Below are 25,268 nucleotides of genomic sequence, written 5' to 3'. Positions count from 1 at the left end.
ATGCAGTCCTTTGTCTCTGACCTTCCAGTCTCACGTCTCCTGCCGGAATCTATGAGCCTGTGAAACCATGGCAGGCTTCCTTGCTGGCATGCAAGTAGAGTAAAATCTTAGGCCCTTCCAAGTTCTTGACACTACACACTCTAAGTGCCTTGAGAGCAGGAACTGCATCTGAATGGACTTTGCTTCCCCTGTGGGTGATGCAGATAATGCTGCATTGGCCTAAGGGCTTTGGAGATATTGAAATAAATCGCCATGATTCTTTTCCTGATTATTAGGAATTATGTAATTATGTACATTCCTTGGGTTTGTAGAGGGTGAAGCCTCAGATCAGTGTTCTGCGGCAAAGTGAACTTCTCTGGGGTTTAAAAATGCTACAGATAGCCCAGCCGGCATGGCTCTGATTGAGCATCAACCTATGAACCAGGAGGTCATGGTTCGATTTCTGGTCAGGGCACATGCCCAGGTTGCAGGCTCGATCTGTGCAGGAGGCAGTAAATCAATGATTCTCTCTCATCATTGATGTTTCTATCTCTCTTTCCTCTCCCTTCCTCTCTGAAATGAATAAAAAATATATATTACAAAATGCTACAGATACACTAGTCCCCCCTGTTGAGTAAGAACTTCCAAACCTGTAGTGAATTTTTATGAATTTATTTGAGCAAAAACTGATGACAATGACTAGGAAGCAAGACCTCAAATGCTCTGGAGAATAACAGTTTTGCAGTTTCTTTTAGGGATTTGAAGTTAAGGAGAATTTAATAAATTTTTAAATATACATTTTTATTGATTTCAGAGATGGAAGGGAGAGACAGAAACATCAATGATGAGAATAATTGCTTGGCTGCCTCCTGCACGCCCCCTACTGGGGATCGGGCCCACAATCCAGGCATGTGTCCTTGACTGGAATTGAACCTGGAACCCTTCAGTCTGCAGGGTGACACTCAAGGATAGAATTTAAGAAAGATTACATGAACATGGGAGAAAGTAAGGCGGGGACTGGGTTACAGGCGAGTTAATCTCTTGAAGGTGGTTACTTCTCTGAGTATTACACAGGTGTGGTAACCTAGATGTGTAAGAACAATGGACAAGGCTTGCCGAGGCAAAGATAAACCTTTTCCTAGGGAATTTATGATCAGATCACCCTGTGAGGTTACTTTCCAGAGAACCCCTTTTTCCTCCACACCCCGTATCCACAGGGGATATGTTCCAAGGCCCCCAGTGGATGCCTGAAGCCACAGAAAGCACTGGGCCCATCGATAGTTTTATCCTATACGGACACCCATTTTACAGCTTCTCTTTGGCATAACCGAGTTGCCAGCATCACTACTCTTGTGCTTTGGGGTCATTATTAAGTAAAATAAGGGTGACTTGAATACCAGCACTGCTATGCCCTGACAGTCTATCTGGTAACCAAGATAGCTACTAAGCATGGACAGGCAGGAATAGATGACCCACACCCAGGGTGGGAGTGAGTGAGAAAGGAGCCAGATTTCATCATATTACTTAGAACAGCACACAATTTAAAACACGAACTGTTTATTCCTGGGGCTTCCCATTTAATATTTTCGGACCACATTGGACCACGGGTAACTGAAACCCCAGAGAGCGAAGCCGCGGATAAGGGGAACAACTGCAGTTCAGTGTGAATAAGTCCTCCTGCAGGTGGTGGGGTGGCTGAGGGGACACTAGGTTTTTCTGGGTGGTGGTGTTTATGCTGCGGTTGGGATGGGATGTTAATCTCTGCTACTAGCCTCACAATAGCATCAAACACAGGCCAGAGCACACCTGCTCCCAGCCCAGCCAGGCTGATTCAGCCCAACCTGTCTGAGCTTGAATGAGAATTAGGACTTCTGGTGCCTGAACTCTGAGGAGCAGCCTCTGCTCTAACCCTTTTCCTGGATACAGCAATCCCTACCATGACCAGGCAAGATTGCTGGCTGGGCTCGCCCAGGGAGGGAATCCACCAGGGCAGCTGTCATCGGGTTTGGATTGTGGAAGCCCATCCAGCCCCCCTCTTCGTGGTTTAGGAGGAGGGTGGGACCCCGGCAGCATCTGAGCAGCGGTGGCTTTCGGGGCCAGAGGAAATGGGGGCGGGGGAATCTTTCATGGGCCACGGCAGAATGGCTATTAAAAACCCCTTCACCTCGGGGGCAAAGGGAGACACCTGTAATACTGTCAACAACAACAAAACAAAAACCACTTCATCTCATTTAAAGTTGTCATTTTATAGATGAGAAAACTGGGGTCCGGAGTGGATAAGCTGCTGAGATTGGAGATTGACTTGGGAGGCCCAGTTGACTCCATTTCTGTCTCATTAGAAGGCTCATTTGTTCTCGTTCCCTCGGCTCCTTCACTCTTCTGCACACCCAGGCAGCCGATGCAGCGTTCTCAGGCCGGGTCGGCAGGATTCCTGTTTGGTAGCCGGCGTGGCTCCCCAGGACAGCTCTGGCTTCGTCCCTGTGTAGGGCAGTCCCATCGCTGGACCGAGAGGCGGCGGCGGAAGAGGAGCCCAGCGGCGTGAGCCCGAGAAGGGGGCGGGGCACCCAGAGACGCACCCCAGTTTGTTCAGGGAGGGGCAGCCCCGGAGAGCCTCTCGGGCGGAGTCCCGCCCGGCGCAGGCAATTACAGCGCCTTAGGAGGCGGATGAAGGGATGGCGGGCGCCAGGGGCTGGAAGGATGTCCCGGTGCCCACTCGTTTCTCCCGGGTCTGGAGAGAGCGGCTGCTTTAGAAGCGCACGTCGCCCTCGCTCAGGGCAATGGGAGTAACGCTCACGGACCCCTTGCAGATGCCCTACCCCGGGGCGGTCTGCAGGGTCTGGGAGCCACAGCCCGGAAAGGGAGTCGGAGAGCGTACGTGACCCGCAGGGTGTGCGGCCGCGCCCAGTCGCTCCCGCGCGCGCACACGCGCCAGGCGCCCCGCCCCCCGTGACGAGCGCGCGCGGGGCCTCCGCCCCTCCCCCCCCCGCGCGGCGCCCACCGCGTTACACCCGCCGTTCCCCGCCCCCTCGCGTCGGGGGCTGCCCGCGCAGCTGCCTGACCGGAGGGCCCGCGGCGTCTGCCTCTCCGGCCCCCGCCGACGGACCGAGGCGGCCCACCTAGGGGGCGGGGGTGCCGTTGGTGGCCGTGGCCGTTGCGGAGCAGGTTGGAGCGGGCGGCGGGCGGCGCTGTGGGGAACAGGCGCGGCAGACAGCCCGGGGCTGGCGGCGGGGGCCTGGAGGGGGAGGACTGGGTTGCGGCGGGCGGAACGGTGTCTCCTTCACTTCGCCCTCCACCGCGGCAGCCGCAGCCCGACACCGAGCGAGCCAAGCGGCCTCAGCTGCGAGCGGAGCGGCGGGACGGCCCCCCCCCCAGGAGATCACTAGGTATCGCGGCGTCCGCCTCACTCGGACCGGGGGCCTCGGCGGCCAAACGGGAGGCCCGAGCGGGGCCGGGGTCGGCCCGGCTCCCTAAGATGGCCGCGCGGCCCCGCGGCCCCTCGCCCCTCTCTGCCCCAGCCCCTCCGGCCCCTCTGCCTCCTCCTTACTCCCGCTGACTGCGCTTCTTGTCCTTCCGCAGACCACCTCTTCCCGCGGCCTCGCCATGGCGACCTACGGACAGAGCTGCGCGCGGCGTACGTAGAGCGGGCTCTCCGCGGGCTGGGGCGGTGGGTTCTGGGAGCCGAAGCCTGTGGGCCAGATAACCGCAACTCCCCCCTCCCCCCTCTCCCAACCCCGTTTCTCCGGGGACTGGGGAAGTCACCCTTTTCGGCAGCCACTCCACGGGTCTAGACCCCCAGGCTCTGCGGCGGAGGGGCAGGGCTGCTGGATTCCGGATAAAGGGACTAGGCCAGGGGAGCTGGTGTGCGGCTGCATTCACCTTCAGTTTTTGGGTGTGTCTTGGACGAGCTCAAAAGCAAAAAGTTACTAGTTGTGGGGTTCGGTTTTTGGGGGGGACTGGGTCAGTCACTTTTCTAGAGGAAGTAGTAACTCCGCTGCGGGAGCGCAAGGTCATTACACGTGCTCCTCGGGGCGTGGGCACACTTCGCAGAATGAATGAGCTGGTGTTAGCTCACATTGCTTGCCCTTCAATCGAATGGCATTGGCTGAGGAGAGAATCATTTTAATACGTTTAAAATGCCATTTAATATTTAGTTGTAGGCGTTTTTGACTGGCACATAGATGGCTGTATTATTTCTTAAGTTCAGTTTTTAAATTCCCAAAGTATTAGGTACCTTTCTCTCCAGAATGTTTTGATCTCGGTGAGGATACTAAGGGATATGTGGAGGAGAGGACCTTGCCTTAGGTTTTCATTTTATCTCATTTGGTTAAATAAATCAGCCCACTGCAGTGAGTTTTGGAAGATACATCTATAAGGATAGATATATATGTATTTGTGTGTGTGCGTCTTTGTACTAGTTCTGTCCTAGGAGGTGAGGCTGTAGGCACTGCAAATTTAGGAATAGAAAGACTTGTTTTTCTTTTGGAAGGAATTTCCCAACTTTGTATAGTCACTTACTGTGGTTATCCATTTTAGAAGTAAGCCTTTGTTGGAGATAACACTTTAATAGAGCTATCGGGTAGTTTTCGTGTAACTTGTGGTGGTGTCAAAAACACATCAACACTCGGGCTGCTGGACTCCCGGATGCCCCAAGCCTGAGGCCCATGCCACTAAGATCGTGGGAGTAGGGAGACTTCACTGTCCTCTTTTTTATTTAGCTACTTCATTGTCTTAATTTTTTAATAAAGCTGTTCGTCTTACTAAAAAAACAACAAAAAAACACACCACATCAACAGATTGGACTGTTTGAATTCAAAGATAGCGAAGATAGCAGTGGGTCATAATCTAGTTCTTGGACAGAAGTGGAGAACAGAAACATTAACACTGTAATGTTTTCTTTCACCAGCAATGTGTATTCCTCCATCATATGCTGACCTTGGCAAAGCTGCCAGAGATATTTTCAACAAAGGATTTGGTAAGAACTTAAAAAAAAAAATTTTTTTTTAATTGGAGGTGAAAATGTGTGTTTGGATTGCTTAGTGAAGTTAGTTTCTACAAATTGTAAATATCTTGCTGCATTAATTATTCTTTGGATACATTTTAGGTAAAGTTTCTGTTAAAATAGTTCTGTAACAGTCCACATCCCCCTCCACCCCAATTTCCTCCAATATTCTCAAACTGTAGTTCAAGGATTTTACCTTTAAGAAAAAAACAGCTGTGTTTTCATTTCTTTCAGATGTAGTTTAGACCTTAGAATTATTCCTGTTATTATGTATTACTGTTTTGGACTTTTTCAAGGGAATTTATTAAGTGAATTTGTGTGTGTGTTTTTTCTCTCAAAGATTTGGGTCCACAACCCTCCTCCCCCCTTTCTACTTTAGATTATTCCCCCAGTTATTTAGGTTATTAATCCCAAGAGAGAGATAACCCCTTTTTGATAAAAGTTCTAAATGTTTATTGTAAACTATTGGCTATTATGAGATTTGAATTGATTCTCATTTTAGGTTTTAAAATGGTTTGAAAGTGCTTCTTTTGGTGCCAGATAATACACCAGAACACTAGGCAAAGATGCAGAGATGTTCCGTTCTTTACATGCCAGTTTACATAGAATAATTTAAAAATTTTCCTTAAGTGTTGTGTTTCATCGTACATTTTTATCCCTCCCAATATGTGAATTCTTGATTCTTTTTTTTAATGTATAGTCAACTGTTGTTATAATTTGCTCTCTACTTTAAGGTTTTGGGTTGGTGAAACTGGACGTGAAAACAAAGTCATGCAGTGGCGTGGTGAGTGTTAGATATTTAAATCTAAGTTCTGATGAGCCTTTATATAATTTTGTACCCATAAAATATTCAAAACAAAAATGTCTACCCATTTTATTGTAAAGGAAAGGCAGAAGTTAATTTTATTTAAAGGGATTTGCATGTAACTTTATTTATTTTTACTTTGGCCTTTTTTCGTGTGGTCTTTTGCGATACTACTTTGTATGCACAAGGAATTCAGTAAATACTGACCATGTGGGACTCTATGCAGTAAGATTACAAGCTTGAAGACAGGGAACCTGTTACGCATTTTCATAACCCTTTCTTTCAATGCCTATTAAGAGCATTAAGAATTCTGGGCATAAAAGTATTTAGTGATTTAAATTGAGTGTACTAATCATTTATATAATGGTCATATTCTAGCAGCCTTCCTTTGGGGAGATTTTCACATGTATTTTGTGAATTTAGAGAATCTTGATTTGAATATTTTAAAAATATGCATATTTTTATTGATTTCAGAGAGTAAGGGAGAGGGAGAGAGAGAAACATCAATGATGAGAGAGAATCATTGATCGGCTGCCTCCTGCATACCCCCTACCTGGAGATCCAGCCCCCAACCCAGGCATGTACCCTGACCGGGAATCTAACAGTGACCTTGATGTTTACCCACTGAAACACACTGGCCAGGCTTGATTTGAATATTTTTAAAGAGGTTAATATTTTGGTACTTGATGTCTTGATTCTGCCCAACAAATCCCCTCAAAAGGAGAAAGGTAAAATTTTGTGTATTTTTTTCTCCCTCTAAAATGGTTTTGAGATTGTTTGGGGGATAGGGTATAGTGTGTGCATATTGAATATTATTGGTCATTTTGATGAGTTCTTGGTGTAAGTATTAATTATCTTAGTGCATGTAACTGGTTTTCAAATGAACTGTGTTGTAGTTTGTTAATGCCTAGACTTGAGTTTCTGGAGTTTTATATTTGTCATGTCTGTCAATTGGTTTCTTTGGTATGAAAGGAAGCCTGAGTATTCAGTGTGGATCAGTGACTTTTTGTTTAAGATAACCTGTTTCAGAGCAATGACTTAGGGTTTATTTTCTTGTGTTTCCACTCTTAACCTCTGTAAACACTTGCTGAGTATTTGTTGAGACACAAAAGGCCTCCTCAAAAAAAAAAGTAAAGACGTCTTTGTGTTTAAAAAGCCTATTTGCTTTTTAAAGAGACAATAAACTTTAAACTGGGAACAATTAGAGAAGTTTATCTAGTACTAGCTTGTTTGAGCTACAAAACTCTTGGTTGGAAAGGACGGGCTTACTGTCGACAGGGTTAAGGAAAGTTTTATGAAATTAGGTTTAAGATCATGAAGGATGTAAAGGAGCTGGATTATATATACTGTAGCATGTTTTTGTTTCTATTTACTGTATATAATTCAACAAGTATGGTACTGATTTTGTACTATGTACTTGGCCCCAAACAAGTCCCATTAATGGCTGGTTCTGTTTTCTCACCTTAACTGCAGAAATGTCCAGGCCACCCCAGAACATAGAAGCCTAAATATCTGGTGATGAAGAGAAGGGTCTAAGCTCTGCCAGTGGTGTCACATCTGGCCCAGTTTTGGTTCCATGGTGTGATCTTGGTTTTGTGTCTTGAGCTTTTAATCTATGGATTGATGGATGGTATTGGGTGGGGCCTACTGTTATGAATCGTAATGTAAATATCTGTGTTTTCCGATGGTCTTAGGCGACCCTGCTAGTGGTTCTCAACCTGTGGGTCGTGACTGTAGAGCTGCTGTAGAGCCTAAGCCCATCGGAAAACACAGATATTTACATTACGATTCATAACAGTAGCAAAATTACAGTTATGAAGTAGCAGCGAAAATAATTTTATGGTTGGGGGTCACCACAACATGAGGAACTGTATTAAAGGGTCGCGGCATTAGAAAGGTTGAGAACCACTGCTCTAGAGCCGTGGTCGGCAGAGTGTGGCTCTTCCACAAAATACCACGGCCTGGGCGAGTCTATTTTGAAGAAGTGGTGTTAGAAGAAGTTTAAGTTTAAAAAATTTGGCTCTCAAAAGAAATTTCAATTGTTGTACTGTTGATATTTGGCTCTGTTGACTAATGAGTTTGCCGACCACTGCTCTAGAGGATTATATTGTAACTAGAGGCCTGATGCATGAAATTGGTGCAAGGGGCTCCGCCCTCGCAGTCCGGCTTCATCTGGAAGGTCGTCCGGCTGTTTGGTCTAATTAGCATATTAGCTCTTTATTATATAGGATTGAGGAAGCTGAGTCCCAGAAAAGTTAAATGTCTTCCTCAGTGTTTCATTTAGTGAACACAAATGCATGCGGGCCTCCTAATTTTACAGCCAGTGTTCTTTCCTAACTTACCAGTGTTTTTTAGTATGAACATTGAGTACCAAGGTTTGACTTGAAATTCTTGTTTCTGAAGACATTTAATTTCAGGAGATTGTGTACAAAACCTAATGCTTTTTGAGTCTGTTTTATTGCCGAGCAATTTAGGCAAATGTTCTGTTTTCTAAACAAAGAGTGATTGGCCTTTTCTCCCACTGCACAGTTTTTTATGTTTCCCCTGCAGGTATCACAGTTTCAGGTTGAGCTTCTCTTCTTAGTTCAGATGAGCTGTCTTTTTTAGAAGTGGCTTTCCAGTGGCCAGAGCCATTATTAGACAAATTGTGAGTCAGTATCCTCAGAGGGCTTTTTAATATTTCATCTTGGAAGATTTCACTTGCCTGCCTGTATACTGAGCTCTGAAAGATTACTAGATTTCTGGGTTATCTGTGGCAGATTTAAAATCTCAGATAAACCCTCCTCCATATTATGCCTTCCTTTTTAGTTGGTGTGCAGTTAGGGATTTGCAAGTTATTTACATTTGCTATAAACATAAGGTTATATAATGTACTTCAAATTGATCCCTGTATTAGATCCCTGTATAAGATTATATAATGTACTTCAAATTGATCCCTGTATTAGCTGATATCATCTGTTGTCCATAATATAGTTTATACTATGCATGATATAAACCAGTTGTAGAGCAAATCTATAATTCCTTTCCCCTGCTTGTTTTTTTTCCTTTTTTTTTTTTTGGTGTGTGTGTGTGTGTGTGTGTGTGTGTGTGTGTGTATGTGTGTGTGTTTTGTTAATCCTCACCCGAAGATATTTTTCTATTGATTTTTAGAGAGTGGAAGAGAGAGGGAAAGACAGAAAGAAATATCAGTGTGAGAGAAGCACATCGATTGGTTGCCTCATGCATGCTCCCTGACCAGGGCATGGGCTGGGGAGGAGCCTGTGACCAAGGTACATGCTTTTGGTCGGAATTGAACCCAGGACCCATCGATCCACAAGCCGATGATCTATACACTGAGCCGAACCGGCTAGGGCTTTCCATCGACTTTTAGAGACAGTGGAAGGGAGGGGAAGAGGCAGAGAGAAACATCAACTGGTGTGAGACATATCAACTGGTTGCCTTCCACACGAGCCTGAGCAGGGCAGGGGATTGAGCCTGCATCTGAGGTATATGCCCTTGACTGGAATCGAACCCCAGGACCTTTCAGTCCGTAGGCTGACGCTCTGTCCACTGAGCTAAACTGGCTGGGGCTCCCTTTTTAATGAGAATATGAAAGATGGTTGGAAAGGCATGAAACCTGGTGAAGATCCTTTTTATCTCACAGAAACAATATTGGAATTACTAAGAATTTAGAAAAAAATCATTTGTTCAGTGTGTGAATTCCTACAGTGGGATACTTTCATTTTAAGGACTTCCAGGAAACAATTTGTAGTAAATACAATATCTGTTACTATAAACTTTTATTGTAATGATGGGATCTATGATAACCATAGTGGCTTATTTAGTGTTTTATTCAATATCAAAATATATTGGATATAGTGCCAAGACATTATCTTTCCTCCCCCACACACCTCCCGCACTGATTTTTGAATCCCAAATAAACACCTTAGTAGAAGTTTCCTTGAAAGTTGTACAGTTTGTTCATTTGAGAATTAGATACAGGTTAACTTATAATTGGTTGGAAATGTCAGCTGTAAGTAAGGTAGCAGTTAGTAATTTACAGGCTGATTTTTCACTCTTGTGTATACTGAGTAGTAGAGGGTAGGAATATTTGGCAAGCTAGTAAAAAAGGATTAGTGAAGCTACTAAGTGTGTCAGTGGTTTCTGTGTGTGTGTGTGTGTGTGTGTGTGTGTGTGTAAGTAAGGTAATCAGTGGATTCTTAAAATGCTTATGAGAAAGTTCATGACGTTATTTATTGTCTTAATAGGAATTCTCAACATCTGGTTCATCTAATACGGACACTGGTAAAGTTACTGGGACCTTGGAGACCAAATATAAATGGTGTGAGTATGGTCTGACTTTCACAGAGAAATGGAACACTGATAACACCCTGGGAACAGAAATCGCAATTGAAGACCAGGTAACATTTTGAAAATGTGTTTTAGTATTAATTATTTTATTTTTGTATTTCAAAAAGGAAATAAAGCTGCAAACATTCTTTTTCTTTCAACATAGATTTGTCAAGGTTTGAAACTGACATTTGATACCACCTTTTCACCAAACACAGGGTAAGCATGGACATTTTATCTGCTTTAAATTCAAAAGTATTCCTCTTCTGTATATTTAGGAAAGATGCATATTTACTGTTTGAAAGCTTATCTAGACCCCTTGTGGCAAATTTCTGTTCCTGCCTTTGGAGCATGAACACTATGGTTGCCGTCATTGGCTTGCCTTCAACTATCTGCCTGTTTTCATTGTGGTAGTAACTTAGGTAATTCATGTGTTTTGAATATACTTTTGTGATGGATTGTCAGTTATGCAAAGCAGCCTTCTTGTGCTGGTGGCAGTCTAGTTACCCCATGTTTGCCTTTGTCTTTTAATTTGTGAGTTATATATATGTTTAATTTTTATTTTATTATTTTTTAAAGGCAGAATTTGCTTTTATTAAAAAATGCTCAAGAGACTTTAGAAAGGCCCAAAGATGTCCAGTTTTTTTTTTCTTGTGTTTTAATTTTTTTCAGAGAGGAGGGGAGAGAGTGATAGAAATATCAGTGATGAGAGAGAATCATGGATTGGCTGCCTCCTGCACACCCCCTACTGGGGATGGAGTCCGCAACCCAGGCATGTGCCCTGACTAGGAATTGAACCATGATCTCCTGGTTCATAGGTTGATGCTCAACCACTGACTGAGCCACAGTGGTCGGGCTGGATGTCCAGTTTTAATAGAAGATTATACAAAGGTGGTGTCCGTTGGTTTTTCCATTACTAAGGCATCCATTTGATCCTTGCTAATGAAACCTTGATAATTCTAGTTGGGTGGTGGTGATTTCCTCTGACTCCTCGCATCTTTCATAAAGTGGTCATCAGCTCATGAACAATGAAAAATATAATACAGAAATAATCACGAAAGACATGGCAGATTGTACTTGAATATCCTTTCTGCATCATTCTTCTAAACCAGTTCCAATGATTACCAATTTGAGTATTGGAGATCCTGATGGGTGTCATCTGCAGAGACTAGTATTAAATGCAACGCTTTCAGGACAGAAACCAGCAAACACCCTTCAAGACACCATATATATATTGCCTCATATGACTATCCTGCTACTTTTTTACTCCAGTTATACTGCAGTTTACCTAAGTCTGTCTTAACCTCTCTATGCAGAAGTTATGTAAATCTTTCCCACTGGCATCCATTTTAAGTCAATTTGTTCTTTTTCCAGAAAGAAAAGTGGTAAAATCAAGTCTTCTTACAAGAGGGAATGTATAAACCTTGGATGTGATGTTGACTTTGATTTTGCTGGACCTGCAATCCATGGTTCAGCTGTCTTTGGTTACGAAGGCTGGCTTGCTGGATACCAGATGACCTTTGACAGTGCCAAATCAAAGCTTACAAGGAATAACTTTGCAGTGGGCTATAGGACTGGGGACTTCCAGCTACACACTAATGTGTGAGTATTTCTTTTGTGGGATTTTATGATGTAAGATCTCAGGATGACATTGATATCTTCTGTCATTTCTTATTAATCTAGGTCAAACCTAAAGGATTTCTTTTAGCATATAAAGAGATCATCCATATGGGCATTTCTAGGGTGCCCATCAAAAGTGAATAGTTAAAAATGTTAGAAGAGGCTAAGACATTGCCAGATTCTACTAGTGCATTTATTTGGCTTATTTGTCCGTGATGTGTGAGGTGCTGATTTGATAGGATTGTCTGAAATGTATGGTGTTTTTACCTAACCCACATTAGATGTGTATGTCAAAAGGACTGAAAAAGAATTTTCTCCCTTATAACAAAATAATGCATTGGTAAATAATAATACAAAGAAGAAAACCAAAATTTCCCATAATCCTATCATTTAGGTGTATAATCTTTGTTGTTAATGTTTTACCTTTTTATATGTATATACATAAAATACATACTGGAAAGGCTTGATCATGTTCCGATAGCATTATGTATTCTGCAACATGATTGTTAGTGGCTGGTAATTCCACTGGATTTATTTGACCAATCCTTGTTTTTGGAATATAGGTTGGGAAAAGACCTTTTAAAATGAAAATTTTCAGTGGAACACTAGAGACCCATGTGAGCAATGGCTTTTATTTAAATGTAATGCTACTACAATATCAACCTAGTGTCTTAGACATTACATTGTCTGTTCTGGATTTATTAATTTAAAATATCTTATAGCAATGATGGGACAGAATTTGGAGGATCAATTTATCAGAAAGTATGTGAAGATCTTGACACTTCAGTAAACCTTGCTTGGACTTCGGGTACCAACTGCACTCGCTTTGGTATTGCAGCTAAATATCAGTTGGATCCCACTGCTTCCATTTCTGTAAGTATTAGTATGGGCTTAGAATATATGGGTTTTTTGGTTATGGAAATAAATCTTTGGGTCTATTGAATTACTATGTTGACAGTGTGAACTGTGGTTCACAGAATCTCCAGTTTACACACAGATTGGGATTAGAACTTTGCATCCTGTTTTTTTTATGGAGACAGTGTTAGAAATTTGATAATCTAGGCCATAGTAATCCTCAAAACCATATAACTAGTAACCCTGAGTCCCAAGGTTGCCTAAGCCCAAGGAAGCCAGTGTTTTGGGTCCTGGGTAGTTCTCTTTCCTGCTGGGGAGTATATACTTCAATTGATACTTTGACTTTATCTTTTTATGCTTTGCAAAATATCTTCAGATTTGATCTCAGTGTTCAGTAGTATATATGCCACTTTCTAGTTGAAGAAAGGACTTAAACCAGTACTAAGAAGGGATGGAAGGGAGGAATTAGAGCCAGGATAGGACTGCATGTCTTTTGATTTTCTTCCTGTCTAGGGTGACCAGCTAGGTCATCCTGCTTTGCCTGGGCCTATCCTAGCTTTATCACTGAAAGTTCTGCATCCCAAGGACTCACCCCTCATCCCAGGTTAACTGGGTCGGATGGCCACCCTAATCCTGTCCTTAGGCCCTTTCTTCCTTCAGTTATAGTGGGTTGGAGTGGGTGTAGAGGGGCTGGCTCCAATTTCAGGCAGATCAGCAGCTGCTCCTCTATCAGTTGTTTACAGGTCAGGGACTGCCTGTACCCAATGTACTGGGAATGAAAGAAAGTTAAACCTTTCATGAGAATTATTTGTTACATAAAATAATCTTCATTTCTGAAGACAATGTTTTGATAATTTAGGCAGTTAAGTTTTAGCCCCATTCTTGTTTTATTTTAGCACAGTTGAAATCAGAAGGACCCAGAATGCTTTTCCCATTGGCAAGGAAGTGGTTCATTTCTTTTCCCTTCTCTGGCAGGATCCACATAGCACACTACTCTGTGATAGCTACCTTGTTACTTACTCTCTTCAGGTAGATGCCTATGGCACCACCACAGCAGATTTAATGCCAGCAAAAGATGCAGCTCTCCTATAGTCTGAAATGGGAAGGGAATCTGGGGCCTGTGTGCCATTGAGTGATTCCTGGGGGTTATTTGGAAATGTATCTACCATTTCCCACCTAAGTAGTGCTGTTGCCCCAGTCAGGCATCACCTTCGGGTATTGCTTAATGCTGCATCACAGTTTCATGGTTGACTATAAAGTAGTAGGAACTTGGATCCAATTACTGAGGCTCTTACATTTGTTGGGCACAAGATGGTCACTGGTGGCCCATTGCTTTCTGAGATAACTCACATGGTTTTTGGTGGCTCATGAGAACTTGGCTGTTGTGTCAACAGAATATAAGTGCAGTTTATGTGACCTCTGCCTGTATAGTTACATCATTTCTGTCTCCTGATTGGGCTGTGTTTTGTTTTTTTTGGTGGGGGTGTGTGTTATTTTTTAGTTTTATTGATTTCAGAGAGGAAGGGAGAGGGAGAGAGAGAGAAATATCAATGATGAGAGAATAATTGATTAGATGGCTCCTGCATGCCCCTTACTGGGGATCGATTCTGTAACCCTGGCTTGTGCCCTGACCAGGAATTGAACCATGACTTCCTGGTTCATAGGTCAACACTCAACCACTGAGCCACACCAGCTGGGCTTGGATTGGGCTATTTTGATGATACACTTTGTAAAAGAGTGTAGACATCAAATCATTTCTAAATCTGTTTTGAACTCAGAGTTTGTTACCTTTTACCATAGCATTCCTAGGCCCTAGAAATGGCTTACTGATATTAGTGGGAGAGAATGCAGCTACTTCTTAGTGTGTCTTGTTCTCCAGGGTTCCTTTCAGCCCTTGAAGGTCTGTGACTAAATCCTAAAATAATAGAATTGTGCAAGGTGGGCAGGGTTCTGGATTGGTAATGATGCTTCATTGGTACATCTTTTCACACAGTCTAGTTACATACAACCAAGACTCAGGTGTTAATGAGAGGTATGAGAATGTGAGGTAAAGGGTTTAGTCAATCATATCTTAGAGGAAGTACTTAGCATTTGGAGATTTTGAACATTGATGGTTTTGATTCTTTAGGACGACTTTTGAAAGTGCTGTGTTAAAGTTATAAATTTAAACTTCACACCCCACACTTTGAGACTATGTGTGTCATAGCTAGTGAGCCCAGTGGACTTCCATTTACCACATTTTGATGTGTTTTAATTTTGCTAGATTAGACTCAACAAGGATGATTCTTATGAGAATGCTTAGGCTCTTGTGCTATGTGGACAATTTGGGGTCTGTAGACACATTCCAGTAGGTGTGGTGAGTGTTGTGTCCGACTGGCAATTTGACTTTGAGTTTAATAGACAAGAATTAAGTGGTACCTGGTTTTTGTTTGGCTTAATAACTAAGTACATTTTATTATGTGAATAAAAAGGCTGAACATACTATAATTGCATGATAGGGAAACATGTACGGGATTTGTATCCTTTCAGAAGCTTTTCTTAATAGTTTTTGCATTTTATTTTAGGCAAAAGTCAACAACTCTAGTTTAATTGGAGTGGGCTACACTCAGACTCTGAGGCCTGGTAAGTATTCTTGATAAAGTAGGGTTTTTCTGATAGTGTTATAAAAATTAGTTTTCATTTCTTATTTTACAAACCTTTCAATCATACAAAATTGACAAGAGTACAATGAATGAGCATGTTTACTTTTGGCCAAAATTTTGTATTTCTTTTTTTTTTTTTTGGCTGGGCTGTTTGCAAGTTGCAACTATCATGACACTTCCCTAAATGCTTCAGCATGTCTCCTCAGAATAAGAGCATCCTCCTGTTTGCATAATTCAATACAGTTATCAGTGATGCCATATTATTTAATATCCATTCTCTAATCATTTTCCTCACTTGTACCTGAAATGTCTTATAGTAATTTTTATTTCTTCAGTCAAATTCACTCATAGCTTTGGTTGTTCGGTCTCTGTAATCAAATATATTTTACATAGTATTTTGAGCCTTGCTGTGTTCTCTCAAGCATTAATTCTCAAACTTCAGTGTCTGCATGAATCACCTGGGGGATCTTATTAAAATGCAAATGCTGTTCTTTCAGTCTGGGATGAGGAGTTCTGTCTTTCTAACAAGCTTTTAGGTGATGCCAGTGTCCCTGGTTCGTGAACCACCATTTGGGTAGTAAGGTTCTAAGGCATTAGGAACTTCTGCCTCCTCCAAATAGGGCTTTCAACTCACCATTATTTTGACAATTTTGAAACCTAAAAGAATGGTACCATGAATACCCAAATGCTCATATTCATATTCACCACATTTATTTTATCTTTCCATGTCTGTATACATAATCCTTTTTTTCACATGCCCTTATGAATTATTTAAATGTATATTTTATAGATAATGTAGACCCGTCAGCCCTAGGGTGCATATCCTGTGTAAGACGTTTTTCTTTATAAGTACAATACCATTCTCACAGCTAAGAAAATTAACAGTAATATTTGGTATGTACTGTAGTCTATTCAGATTTCCCCACTTGTTCTCAAAATGTTTCTTTATTGTAGTTTTTCCTTTCTAGGATTCAATTATGATTTTCTTTAGTCTGATAGTCTGTTGAACATTATTGCATTTTCTAGAGCACTTTGTACTTTATAATTAACATTTTTATGTTCTGTGACTTGATACCTTACCCGGGATGGTGCCAACAGAATTCTCTCTGCTAGCTCAGATATTCGCAAGTGCCCTCTGGTGGCTGGCACTAACAGGTCATCTGACAGGCTGAGGAAAAGTGATAGGCAGGCTGTGGCATAGTAAAGAAGACTAGGTTCATATGAGGTGTTTCATGCACATCCTGGTTGTCTGCTTTTGTTTACAGGTGTGAAGCTTACACTGTCTGCTCTGGTAGATGGGAAGAGCATTAATGCTGGTGGCCACAAACTGGGGCTTGCCCTGGAGTTGGAGGCTTAATCCAGCTGAAAGCAACCTCTGGGAATGGATATCAGAAGATTTGGCCTTAATATATTTCCAGTGTGACCAGCAGGCTTTTCTCCCTCCAAGAAGGTGATCAAAACAGGATGAGCTAAACAAGAGCTGTGTTTTAAATATGTATGTAGACAGTTACTTGTTAGCTGGTTTCTAGTTGAATTGGTTATCTAGTTACCAATGCGGCAGTCCTGCAGTCACCTATACATTATTTAATGTATTTAACTGTTAAAAATGCGCTACCCACCAATAATGAAATAGACCTTTATGAAAACTGTACAATTGTGTGCATGTTGTTTTTATGTTCCTTTTAACATTGAATATTGCCATTGAATGAAATGGATCAGCGGATTTAAGATGAGGTTAAATTTTTCTTGTTAAATTAAACTATTAGAATAACTTTTGGTATCCTAAAACATGACAAATTATGAATAAAATAACTATACGTAATTAATGACTCCAAGTATTTGCAGAGTTAAAAATTTGCTAGCTAGGGTCAAATCTCCCTGGTTATCTAGCTAATAATAAATTTTTTCCAGTGAGCATTTTGCTCTTTACCAAAACCTGTGCCACACTGTGTGTCCCTAGAGTAACTCTGAGCTTTTTAGATCACAATAAAGTAAGAGGATATATATATGCCTTTACATCTTCAGCTTGTAAGTTTGTGCAGAATTACATTGGATCATTGTTAACCCCAGGAGGGCAGAGTAAGTGATGTTGGAGAGTAAGTGATGAAGGGTAGTGCTAGAAGTTTTATACTCACACCATACCCCTGTGCGCTATTGCTCTGGATAATGAACTAGGCCCTAGTTAGGTGGGATGAGACTAGGTGTAGGGAAATGAAATAAGGTGTAGACAGTATCCGGATCCAGAGGGACTGAGAGAGGAGTATACAGGCTCAGTGAGAGGCAATTACTCATTTTCCTGACTGTAAAGCTTGGGCCTGAATTTGTGACCAGAGGCAACATCTTCAGTCTATGTGGCCCATGGCCTTCATCTGGACTATGTGGCTGCATAATAGAAATTAATAGGTAATTTTGGTTGGAAAAGTAGGTAAAAACAAGTTTTTTGATGGGAGGATTAGTTTGAAGGATGGGAACAAAGGTTAGAGAAGGGGAAGATTTGTTCAACAAATTCATTATACAGACCTGAAGTACAGATAAAGAAAGGTAGAATAGAGTGCTTTGAGACTCATTACCCAAAAAGTGATTGTTGCTGAAAATTTCCTGGTTAAGAACAATGTGATGAGGAATTAGAAGCCTAAGTTAAACTCCCCTCACAGGTGTGCTGGGGGCACAAAGACTCCTTCTGGTCTCACTGTTTGTCCTAAGGGATTGACTAGAATGGCCCACACGAGTCAGACACACATGACTTAATGGCAGAAAGCTGGAATTTGAACCAATTTATTTGAGTCACGACCTATTGCTAGGTAAGGAAAACTGAAAGCACCTCTTGTGCTTTTGGGACATAAGTATGAAGTAGCCCGGCCAGTGTGGCTCTGGTTGAGCGTTGACCTATGAACCAAGGAGGTTACAGTTTGATTCCTGGTCAGGGCATAAGCCTAGATTGCAGACTTGATCCTTAGTAGGGGGTGTGTAGGAGGCAGCCAATTAATGATTCTCTTTCATCGATGTTTCCCTCTCCCTTCCTCTCTGAAATCAATAAAAATATATATATTTTAAAGAAAGGTATGAAGTAGACCAGGAAAGTCTCAAACTGCTGGTGGTGTTTGGGTGGGCGGGGAGAAACCGGGTTCCTGGGCCTGGCAACACCTGCGGCCCCCTGGATGGCCTGTTGCCCCTTAGCTGACTGGTGGCCCTCCCTCATGCTGAGGCTGCTCACCTGGTCCAGTACTCGACTGGGTGTAACCATACGTTGTGAAGTGTGGCACAAATGAGACAAAATTAGACCTATCCACCTATGTGCACCTTAATGTGCATTTATGAGTGGGAGAGAGGATGGGTTTATAGCCAGGGGGCTGAGAGTAGTCTGAAACACAAGGTATATTGCAGGACGTGTAGGATTATGAAAGTTGCCACCTGTGGGCTCCTGTGGCTTTGCTTACAGCCTCCTCCAGTGCACTTCCACCATCCAGGCCTAACCAGGTTGTAGCAAAACCTAATTGTATTCTAGGCTGAGGCAGTGTTAGTGAAAAGAACACTTACTAGCTGAACGTGACCACCTTCATCTGTGGCTGGACATCCTACAGGATTTGGGAAGGTTTAAACAAGAAAATCACCGGGCTCCCTTGCCACCTCTTGCTCATAGGTACTGGTGTTGGAAAGCCTAACTCTTCCTCTGGGCACTTGTTAACAGTTGCCATACATATAGGCTGGTCTGCTTCACACCTCTCTGGCCAGTGATCCCACCCAGTCCCTCACCTTCAGGACTTCATGGGGAGGACAGGATATATACTTAAGTCAACCTCTTAAGTCCTCTTGTCTAAGCCAAATGGCCTGGTTTGCAGAGGTGAGGCCGAGCTGACATGTGAAAACATGGGCAAGTGGCTGGCTGAACTGGTCTCACCTCCCCTGCAAGGCCCAGATATGGTTCCCCACTGGTCCCAGCTGCACTGGGACTGAACTTCATTCAGGTATCCTTCCTAGAAAGATGTCAGGGAGACCGAGGTGGCTGTACCCAGCATCTAGCCCTGAGCCGGGAAGTAGAGGCAGACCTGAGGAGCTGGGTCCTCTGTCTAATTACATGTGGGCAGGTCAATTAAAACTTGTATCCGCCCAGCCTCTCGTCAGCTGGAGGCTCCTGTGGCTGGGCCTGGTGCCAGGGCCGGCAGGACTGCCAGGGAGGGTGAACTTCTCACCTGAAGGCTCCCTCTGGCTCTAGAAGCCGTCTGTGCTGGGGCTCCCCTTCCTACCCCACTTCAGTGGAAGCTCAGAAGGTTGTGTCTAGGACCCACTTTATTGGCAGATTTAAAACTCCGGTTGGATGGCTGGGATTCCCAGGTCCCCTCCATCGAGGCCATCGCCAGGGGCCAGCCTTAGATTTTGAAGGCTAAGGTGAGGCCGTCGCCCAGGGGCAGGAGGCTGATGTGCACCCGGGCGTCGCGCAGGATGCGCTCGTTCAGGTTTCGGACGCACTGGGTTTCCAAGTCTTGTGGTTGGGGTTGCAACACTTCTCCCCGCCACAGGACCTGCGGAAGGGCGGGCATCACGGGGCGGGGCCTCCAAGGGCGGTACCCGAACAGGGGGCGGGGCTCGAACTGGAGACTGAAGAGCCTGGTAAGCCCTGGGGACTCGGCTTGAATACCTCGAGGGAGGAGCTTACCTGAGTACTGGGCGGGGCGCAGGGCGGGGCCAGAGGAAAGAGACTCCCAGCCCAAGTGTTTCTCCTCCCGAGTCTAATCCTTACCCTGAGGACAGCGAGGATGCCTCCCGGGCGCAGCAGCTGCAGGCACCGCTCATAGTAGAGGGTGCAGTTCTCCTTGTCGGCGTCCACCACGGCTATGTCGAAGGTGCCAGCTTCGCCCGCGTCCAGGAGCTCATCTTGCGGGGGAGGAGGGGAGGGCAGATGTGGCTGAGTCCGCAGTCCCAGTGGCCAGAGCCCTGCCCCGGCCAGTTCTGCTGCTGTGACCACTCGGGGACTCCGGCCTCGAGGACGCCAGCATGCCACCCTGCATGTGGCCGCATACCGTGAGGCCGGGCAGCGGGGGCTGTCACCGCCCCACGCCCGTCCGGAGGACCTGGTCACTAGCTTGCACCCGATGGCCCCCTTTGGGAAACGGCGCCAGGCCCTTTCCACACCGGTGCTCACCCAGGGTTTCCAGGGCGGGCTTCAACCGAAGGTCAATCTTGTGTTCCTCTTCAGCCTGCGGATGGAGTGGGGTCAGGGCCAGCATGTCCCTTCTGCCGGTGCTGGGCTCCGGGGACCTGAGAGGGACACTCACCTTTCGCCATAGGGGCCGCCCCAGCTCCGGGGGCCCCGGGTTCACCTCGCAGGTCACCACGCGCCCGGCCGGGGGCAGGGCTAGGGCCAATGCTAGGGCCGAGTAGCCTGTGAAAGTGCCTGGGGACGGGGACATGGGACATGGATAGGCTCAGGCCACAGTGGGGAGGCGGCCGGTGGCTTAGACACCCAGTGGTCGCGGCCGCGCGCCCTACCCAGGTCCAGCGCCTTCTTGGCCTTAATGAGCCGCGCCAGGTTGGCCAGAAGCTGGGCCTGCTCGCAGGTCATCATGGACTCTCCCCGCGGCTGCTCCAGAGTCAGCTGTGTGTGTGGTGGGGAGAGGGTCGCACCCGCTCTGCTAGTCTCCCCAGATGGAGGCCCCCCCTCCGCGGGGGTGGCTGTGGGCCCCGCCCAGGGGAGCGCCCTACCCAGGGAACGCCCGCCGCGCACCGGCCGAGGAGCGCGGAAGCCGAGTGGGTCCCCGCCCAGCCCAAGGTCACGCAACCACGTGGGATCCGCAGGGCTGGGGTGGGCGCCCGTTCCCGCCCTCGGCCCCGCTGACCAGCCGCAGGCTCCGCAGCGCTGGGTGCTCCCGCAAGGAGCGGCTCAGCAGATACTGCCATAGGGGGCTGTCCTCGGGGGGCAGCAGGCGCTTCTCTCGCCGGAATCGCCGCGAAGAGCACCGTCTCCCTGCCGGGAGGGGTGCTGGGTCAGGGCCTGGACTCCAGAGCGCCCGGCGTGAGCCTTAGCCGCTGCAGCCCCGGGGACTCCGGGCTTTGCTCCCGCCCCGCCCGCGGGACCTCTGCAGAGGGAGCCGCTAGCTCGTTTCTACTCACCCAGGAAAAGGCCGGTAGCGAAGGCAGCGCCCAGAGCAGCCGATCCCAGGGCCAGCGCGGCGGGCACAGAGAGCCGAGGCATGGGCTGGATCATGGCGCGGGCAGGGCGCGGTGGTGGCAAAGTCACTTGTGCTCTGGCTACCGGGGCCGCGCTCGGACCCTCGGGCCTTCCTGTTCTGCCTTGTTCCCCCGCACTGCCCGCCGACCGCGGCCTCGAGCACCATCTGGCGGCCGCACAGCCTTACTGCAAGCCCTGCCCGAGAGAGCCGGTCGCCATCTGGTGGCTGCGCTCGGAACTTCGCCCGGCGGGGAGCAAGACCTGCTTGTAGGGTGTGGGAGCCTGGGTCAGGGAGGAAAATCCTGGTACGCTTCTCCCTCATCGCTACCGTTTCCGCTGAGACCCTTGGAGCACATGTGGGAGGGTGAGTGGGCCGTCGGTGTAGCAGGATAGTAAGGAGTACAAACTGATAGAAATTAAAGCTCCTGAGAGGATCAGAGGAGGCCTTTGGGAGAGATGACCAAGGGTATCAGGTTGAAGGAGTGAAGGACTGGGTTTGGGGGTACACAACGAGAGGCCGATTGGAGAGCTCTGCGGCAGGTCGGGTTGATGGGGCGTTGAGATGTCCTTATTTAGAATCCTGGGTGCCAAGGAGACATGAGTGTGGGATCTTGGGGCCCATCAGTCTCTCTAAGTCTCAGTTTCCTTTGTGAAAACAGGGACCACCGTCTTATTGCAAATGGCACCAGATCCCACAGCCTGTCACACAGTAGGTGCTCAATAAATGACAGCTGCTGTTGCGATTATAGGTTGGAGTGGTGACATCTTGGGGAGGAAAGAGGTTGGAGGGCAGGTGAGGCCCCTTTCCAGCCTGTTCTACAGGGACACTGTCTAGTTAGCATTGGTTGAACACCTACTGTGTGCCAAACTGGGCGAGGTGGGAGAAACTGCCCTGGCTTGTATTAGTGAAGCTGGGTTCGGAGACTATAGGACACACACTACCCGTGAGCACCCCAGCTTCACAATTTCCTCTTCTGTGAAAGGGGTTACTCCACAGGCTAGAGCGCCCCCGGGGGCTTGCTGGGCGGGGCTCAGCACCAGCAAGGCCCAGAGGCAGGCTTGTGGGGGGAGAGGAGCAGTTAGTGAGAGAGACTTGGCTGAGGCTGAAGACCAGGCTCAGCTGGAGACAAACTCGGAACGCTGGACGGACCATAGCGGTGGGAACCATACAGGGGCCCAGTTCTGGGGCGTGGCTCCAATTAGACCCGGCCAGAGGTGCTGGGAGGACCTGCTTTCCGTGGCTGGACCTGGGTGCTGGTGGCCCATGTGGGTCCGTCCAGCTCCTCCCAGTTCCCTGTCACCAGTCAAGCGTCCTGCTCAGAGCCGCTTCCCCATCGACCCTCTGCATCCTGCTTGGCCCTATAAATGTTCCTCTGTCCCCAGGGTCAGGCCTGAGGCTGCTGGTCTCCTTTCCCGGAGCTGAGCACACAGCCGGTGCTAAATAAATGCTCTGGATTGTGTGCTGGTGGTGCCTTGGGCTCCTTGCAGTCTGAGATGCCAGTCTAGACAGTAAGCATAGAAGCAGTGGGGGGGGGGGGGGGGCTTTTATTGAGCACCAGGCGTCCCTGTGAGGCTGTGACCCTGTTCCATTTCCCAGAAGAGGAAACCAAAGTTCAGAGACCACCTCTCCAGGCTTGCTCCCCAGGCCCTCCGACCCCCATCCAGAGCCGGGACACACAGATGAGCTGCTCTGGCTCAGTGGGCCTCAGCTGGAGCCAGCCTCCCTGGCACCACGGCCGGGGACCCTCCCAGGCCAGCCGGCAAGCGGGCACTGGGCTCAGCTGGGGCCGCAGACCCCATTCTCTCCCCTGTCTGGGGTCCAGGTGTGGCAGGTCCCCTTCTCAAACCAGAACCTCCCTCTCTGGCCTGGCCTCAGTCTGGAGCCTGGGAAGGGGGCGGGGGCGGGGGCAGGGGGGCTGGCGGGGAGGGGAGGCATGTCACCATATATCCCCGTCAGATTAAAAAACTAATTTGAAAAGATTAATGTATTCCATTCTTGTTACGCTGGCTCTGATACCTCTGGGCCCGCGGCCGCGCTGCCTCCTGATTATTGAATTTTTATGGCCTGGTAATTAATTGCAGATTCCCTGTTTTGTTCTATTTCTTTTTCCCTGACATTTTAATTTCAACAAAAAGCAGTGGTCTCCATGCAGGTTCTCTCTGGAGATCCTAATGGTCTATAAAACAGAATGACTTATAGACGTGGCACCCACTTCAGTTGGCGAGCGATTGTTTGAAACCTTGCTGATCATGCAAAATTTAATTTTTCCACCTCCCTCCCCCATCTACTCCTCTTTTCCTGTCTCTTCCATTGCAGCGCCGGCAGCTCAGCTCACAGCGAGGGCAGCAGAGTGTCGCCTCCGAATCTGCTACAGGGCCTTTCCCTAAAGGCCAGGGGCCTGAAGACAAAGTGGGCTTTGGTTTCTTACCTGAGAGGTGGCCCCCAGAGGTGGGGGAGCTGGGCCTCCCCTAAGGGCCATGTGGATGTGGGCAGCTGCCCCAGGGAGGAGGGGGACCGTTTCTGCCTTTCTCAGCTGCTTCTTTGGCCAAGTGAGCCCACAGGCTCATGAAGGCAGAGGAAATGGGGTGCTTCCCGTAGGTTCATATCAGGAAGTCAGGGGTATGACCCTGGCCAGCTCTTAGCCAAACCAGATCACTGGGAACAGCTGTCCACAAAAATGGGTCTGGAAGAGGCACCTGAATTTCTACCCTAATGCCCCCAACTTTTACTCCTCCCAGCCCTGCTGACTTCACAGAGGCTGGGTCCCATCCCCGAAGGTCCCCCGGGACTGGGAGGAGCAGGGGCAGCAGAGTAAGGTCAGAGACCACGTTTGCCTCAGGGACTGGAACTCATGTCTTCAGGGATGAGGCAGGCGGGAGTGGGGAGGGCGATAGGGAGCAGTGGGGACTGTGGAGCTCCAGAGCTCAGGCCCCATCAGAAGGCATGGCGGCCACGTGGCTGCAGCCCACGCCGCCCTGTGGAAAGACGGCCGCAGGGGGGCCAGAATTTACGATTTCTCAGGGGAGGTTGGAAATCTGGCTTTTAATGAGAAATTTTTAAGCACTGTGTCAGTCGAATTGAATACATCTTTTTAAAAATATATATTTTTATTGAAGGGAGAGAGAGAGAGAAGAAACATCAATGATGAGAGAGAATTATTGATTTGCTGCCTACTGCACGGCCCCCACTGGGGATCGAGCCTGCAACCTGGGCATGTGCCCTGACCTGGAATCAAACCGTGACCTCCTGGTTCATAGGTCGCTCAACCACGCCGGCAGGGCTGAATACATCTTTGATCTGACTCATGGAACAACTGTTTCCTCCTATTTAGAGCCTGGATGTGAGAACTTAGGACAAGGAAGCGATGTTCCTTAGGGCCAGGAGGGCCTCAGTGGCCAGCCCCGCCCCGTCCCTGCCCCAGGAATCCCCTTCCTACCTCTGGGCCCTCAGTCCCTCTCACACTCAGTGGGCGCCTCCCCAGCAGCTGAGGTGCCTCTGGGTCTCTCCCCAGCGCTTGCCTTCTTTAGCCTCTTCCCGCCTCAGAGAGGCTGTAGCCTGGAGTCTGAACACATCTGGGTGAAGTCTGCTGCGCCCCCCTTCCCCCTGGGGGGACGGCATCCTTTCGCCTAAGGCTCCAGGGCTCCAGGGCGCCGGTTCGAGCTGAGCCGATGCAGAAGGACCTAGAGGCGGGCTCCTGGGGCTCCTGAGAGGAGGGGAGGGCCACCGCCTGCTCCCCCTCCTGTGTGCTGAGATGCTGCACAGCTGGCGCAGGCATACCCAGCCTCGGCTGCCTCGGTTTCCGCATCTGGACGGGCCGAATGGGAAGGGACAGCACAGTGCTTAGGGCTCAGGGCTCGCATGGACATTGGTCC

The 25,268-nt window shown here is 47.2% G+C and overlaps 2 protein-coding genes and 1 long non-coding RNA gene across 3 annotated transcripts; 1 reads left to right on the top strand and 2 right to left on the bottom strand.

Moving 5' to 3' along the window:
- Positions 1 to 2,204: 2,204 nt before the first annotated feature.
- LOC129151996 (uncharacterized) lies at positions 2,205 to 3,635 on the bottom strand. The gene is made up of 2 exons (XR_008558705.1): positions 3,524 to 3,635; positions 2,205 to 3,211 (listed from the first exon to the last, which is right to left on the bottom strand). It is a non-coding gene; the product is annotated as an uncharacterized LOC129151996 (long non-coding RNA).
- Positions 3,011 to 17,051, top strand: VDAC2 (voltage dependent anion channel 2). Its single transcript, XM_054728765.1, is given in 11 exon segments — positions 3,011 to 3,141; positions 3,556 to 3,610; positions 4,883 to 4,951; positions 5,713 to 5,762; positions 10,031 to 10,183; positions 10,279 to 10,331; positions 11,487 to 11,714; positions 12,455 to 12,605; positions 15,152 to 15,209; positions 16,495 to 16,559; positions 16,561 to 17,051. Coding segments are annotated over 10 exon segments (981 nt in total). The 5' UTR covers positions 3,011 to 3,141; positions 3,556 to 3,579; the 3' UTR covers positions 16,684 to 17,051.
- Positions 17,052 to 19,498: 2,447 nt separating this feature from the next.
- On the bottom strand, positions 19,499 to 21,536 carry COMTD1 (catechol-O-methyltransferase domain containing 1). The gene is made up of 7 exons (XM_008145341.3): positions 21,338 to 21,536; positions 21,064 to 21,191; positions 20,717 to 20,822; positions 20,503 to 20,621; positions 20,370 to 20,424; positions 19,968 to 20,101; positions 19,499 to 19,749 (listed from the first exon to the last, which is right to left on the bottom strand). The coding sequence occupies exons 1-7, from the start codon at positions 21,429 to 21,431 to the stop codon at positions 19,597 to 19,599; spliced, it is 789 nt and encodes a 262-aa protein (XP_008143563.1). The 5' UTR covers positions 21,432 to 21,536; the 3' UTR covers positions 19,499 to 19,596.
- Positions 21,537 to 25,268: the final 3,732 nt, after the last annotated feature.

The sequence above is a fragment of the Eptesicus fuscus genome, chromosome 17 (genome assembly GCF_027574615.1).
Source record: "Eptesicus fuscus isolate TK198812 chromosome 17, DD_ASM_mEF_20220401, whole genome shotgun sequence".
Classification (NCBI taxonomy): Eukaryota; Metazoa; Chordata; class Mammalia; order Chiroptera; family Vespertilionidae; genus Eptesicus; species Eptesicus fuscus.
The sequence above is the reverse complement of the archived record's forward strand: the minus strand, read 5'-3'. Positions and strand labels throughout refer to the sequence as shown.

What these genes read in the sequence shown, in the direction of transcription:
- COMTD1 (XM_008145341.3), bottom strand. Translation starts at nt 21,431, where the DNA reads ATGATCCAGCCCATGCCTCGGCTCTCTGTGCCCGCCGCGCTGGCCCTG. An exon ending in CAAGAAGGCGCTGGACCTGG is followed by an intron (nt 20,622 to 20,716) that starts GTAGGGCGCGCG and finishes CCCCGTCCCCAG; the next exon opens with GCACTTTCACAGGCTACTCG. An exon ending in GGCGGCCCCTATGGCGAAAG is followed by an intron (nt 20,425 to 20,502) that starts GTGAGTGTCCCT and finishes CTCCATCCGCAG; the next exon opens with GCTGAAGAGGAACACAAGAT.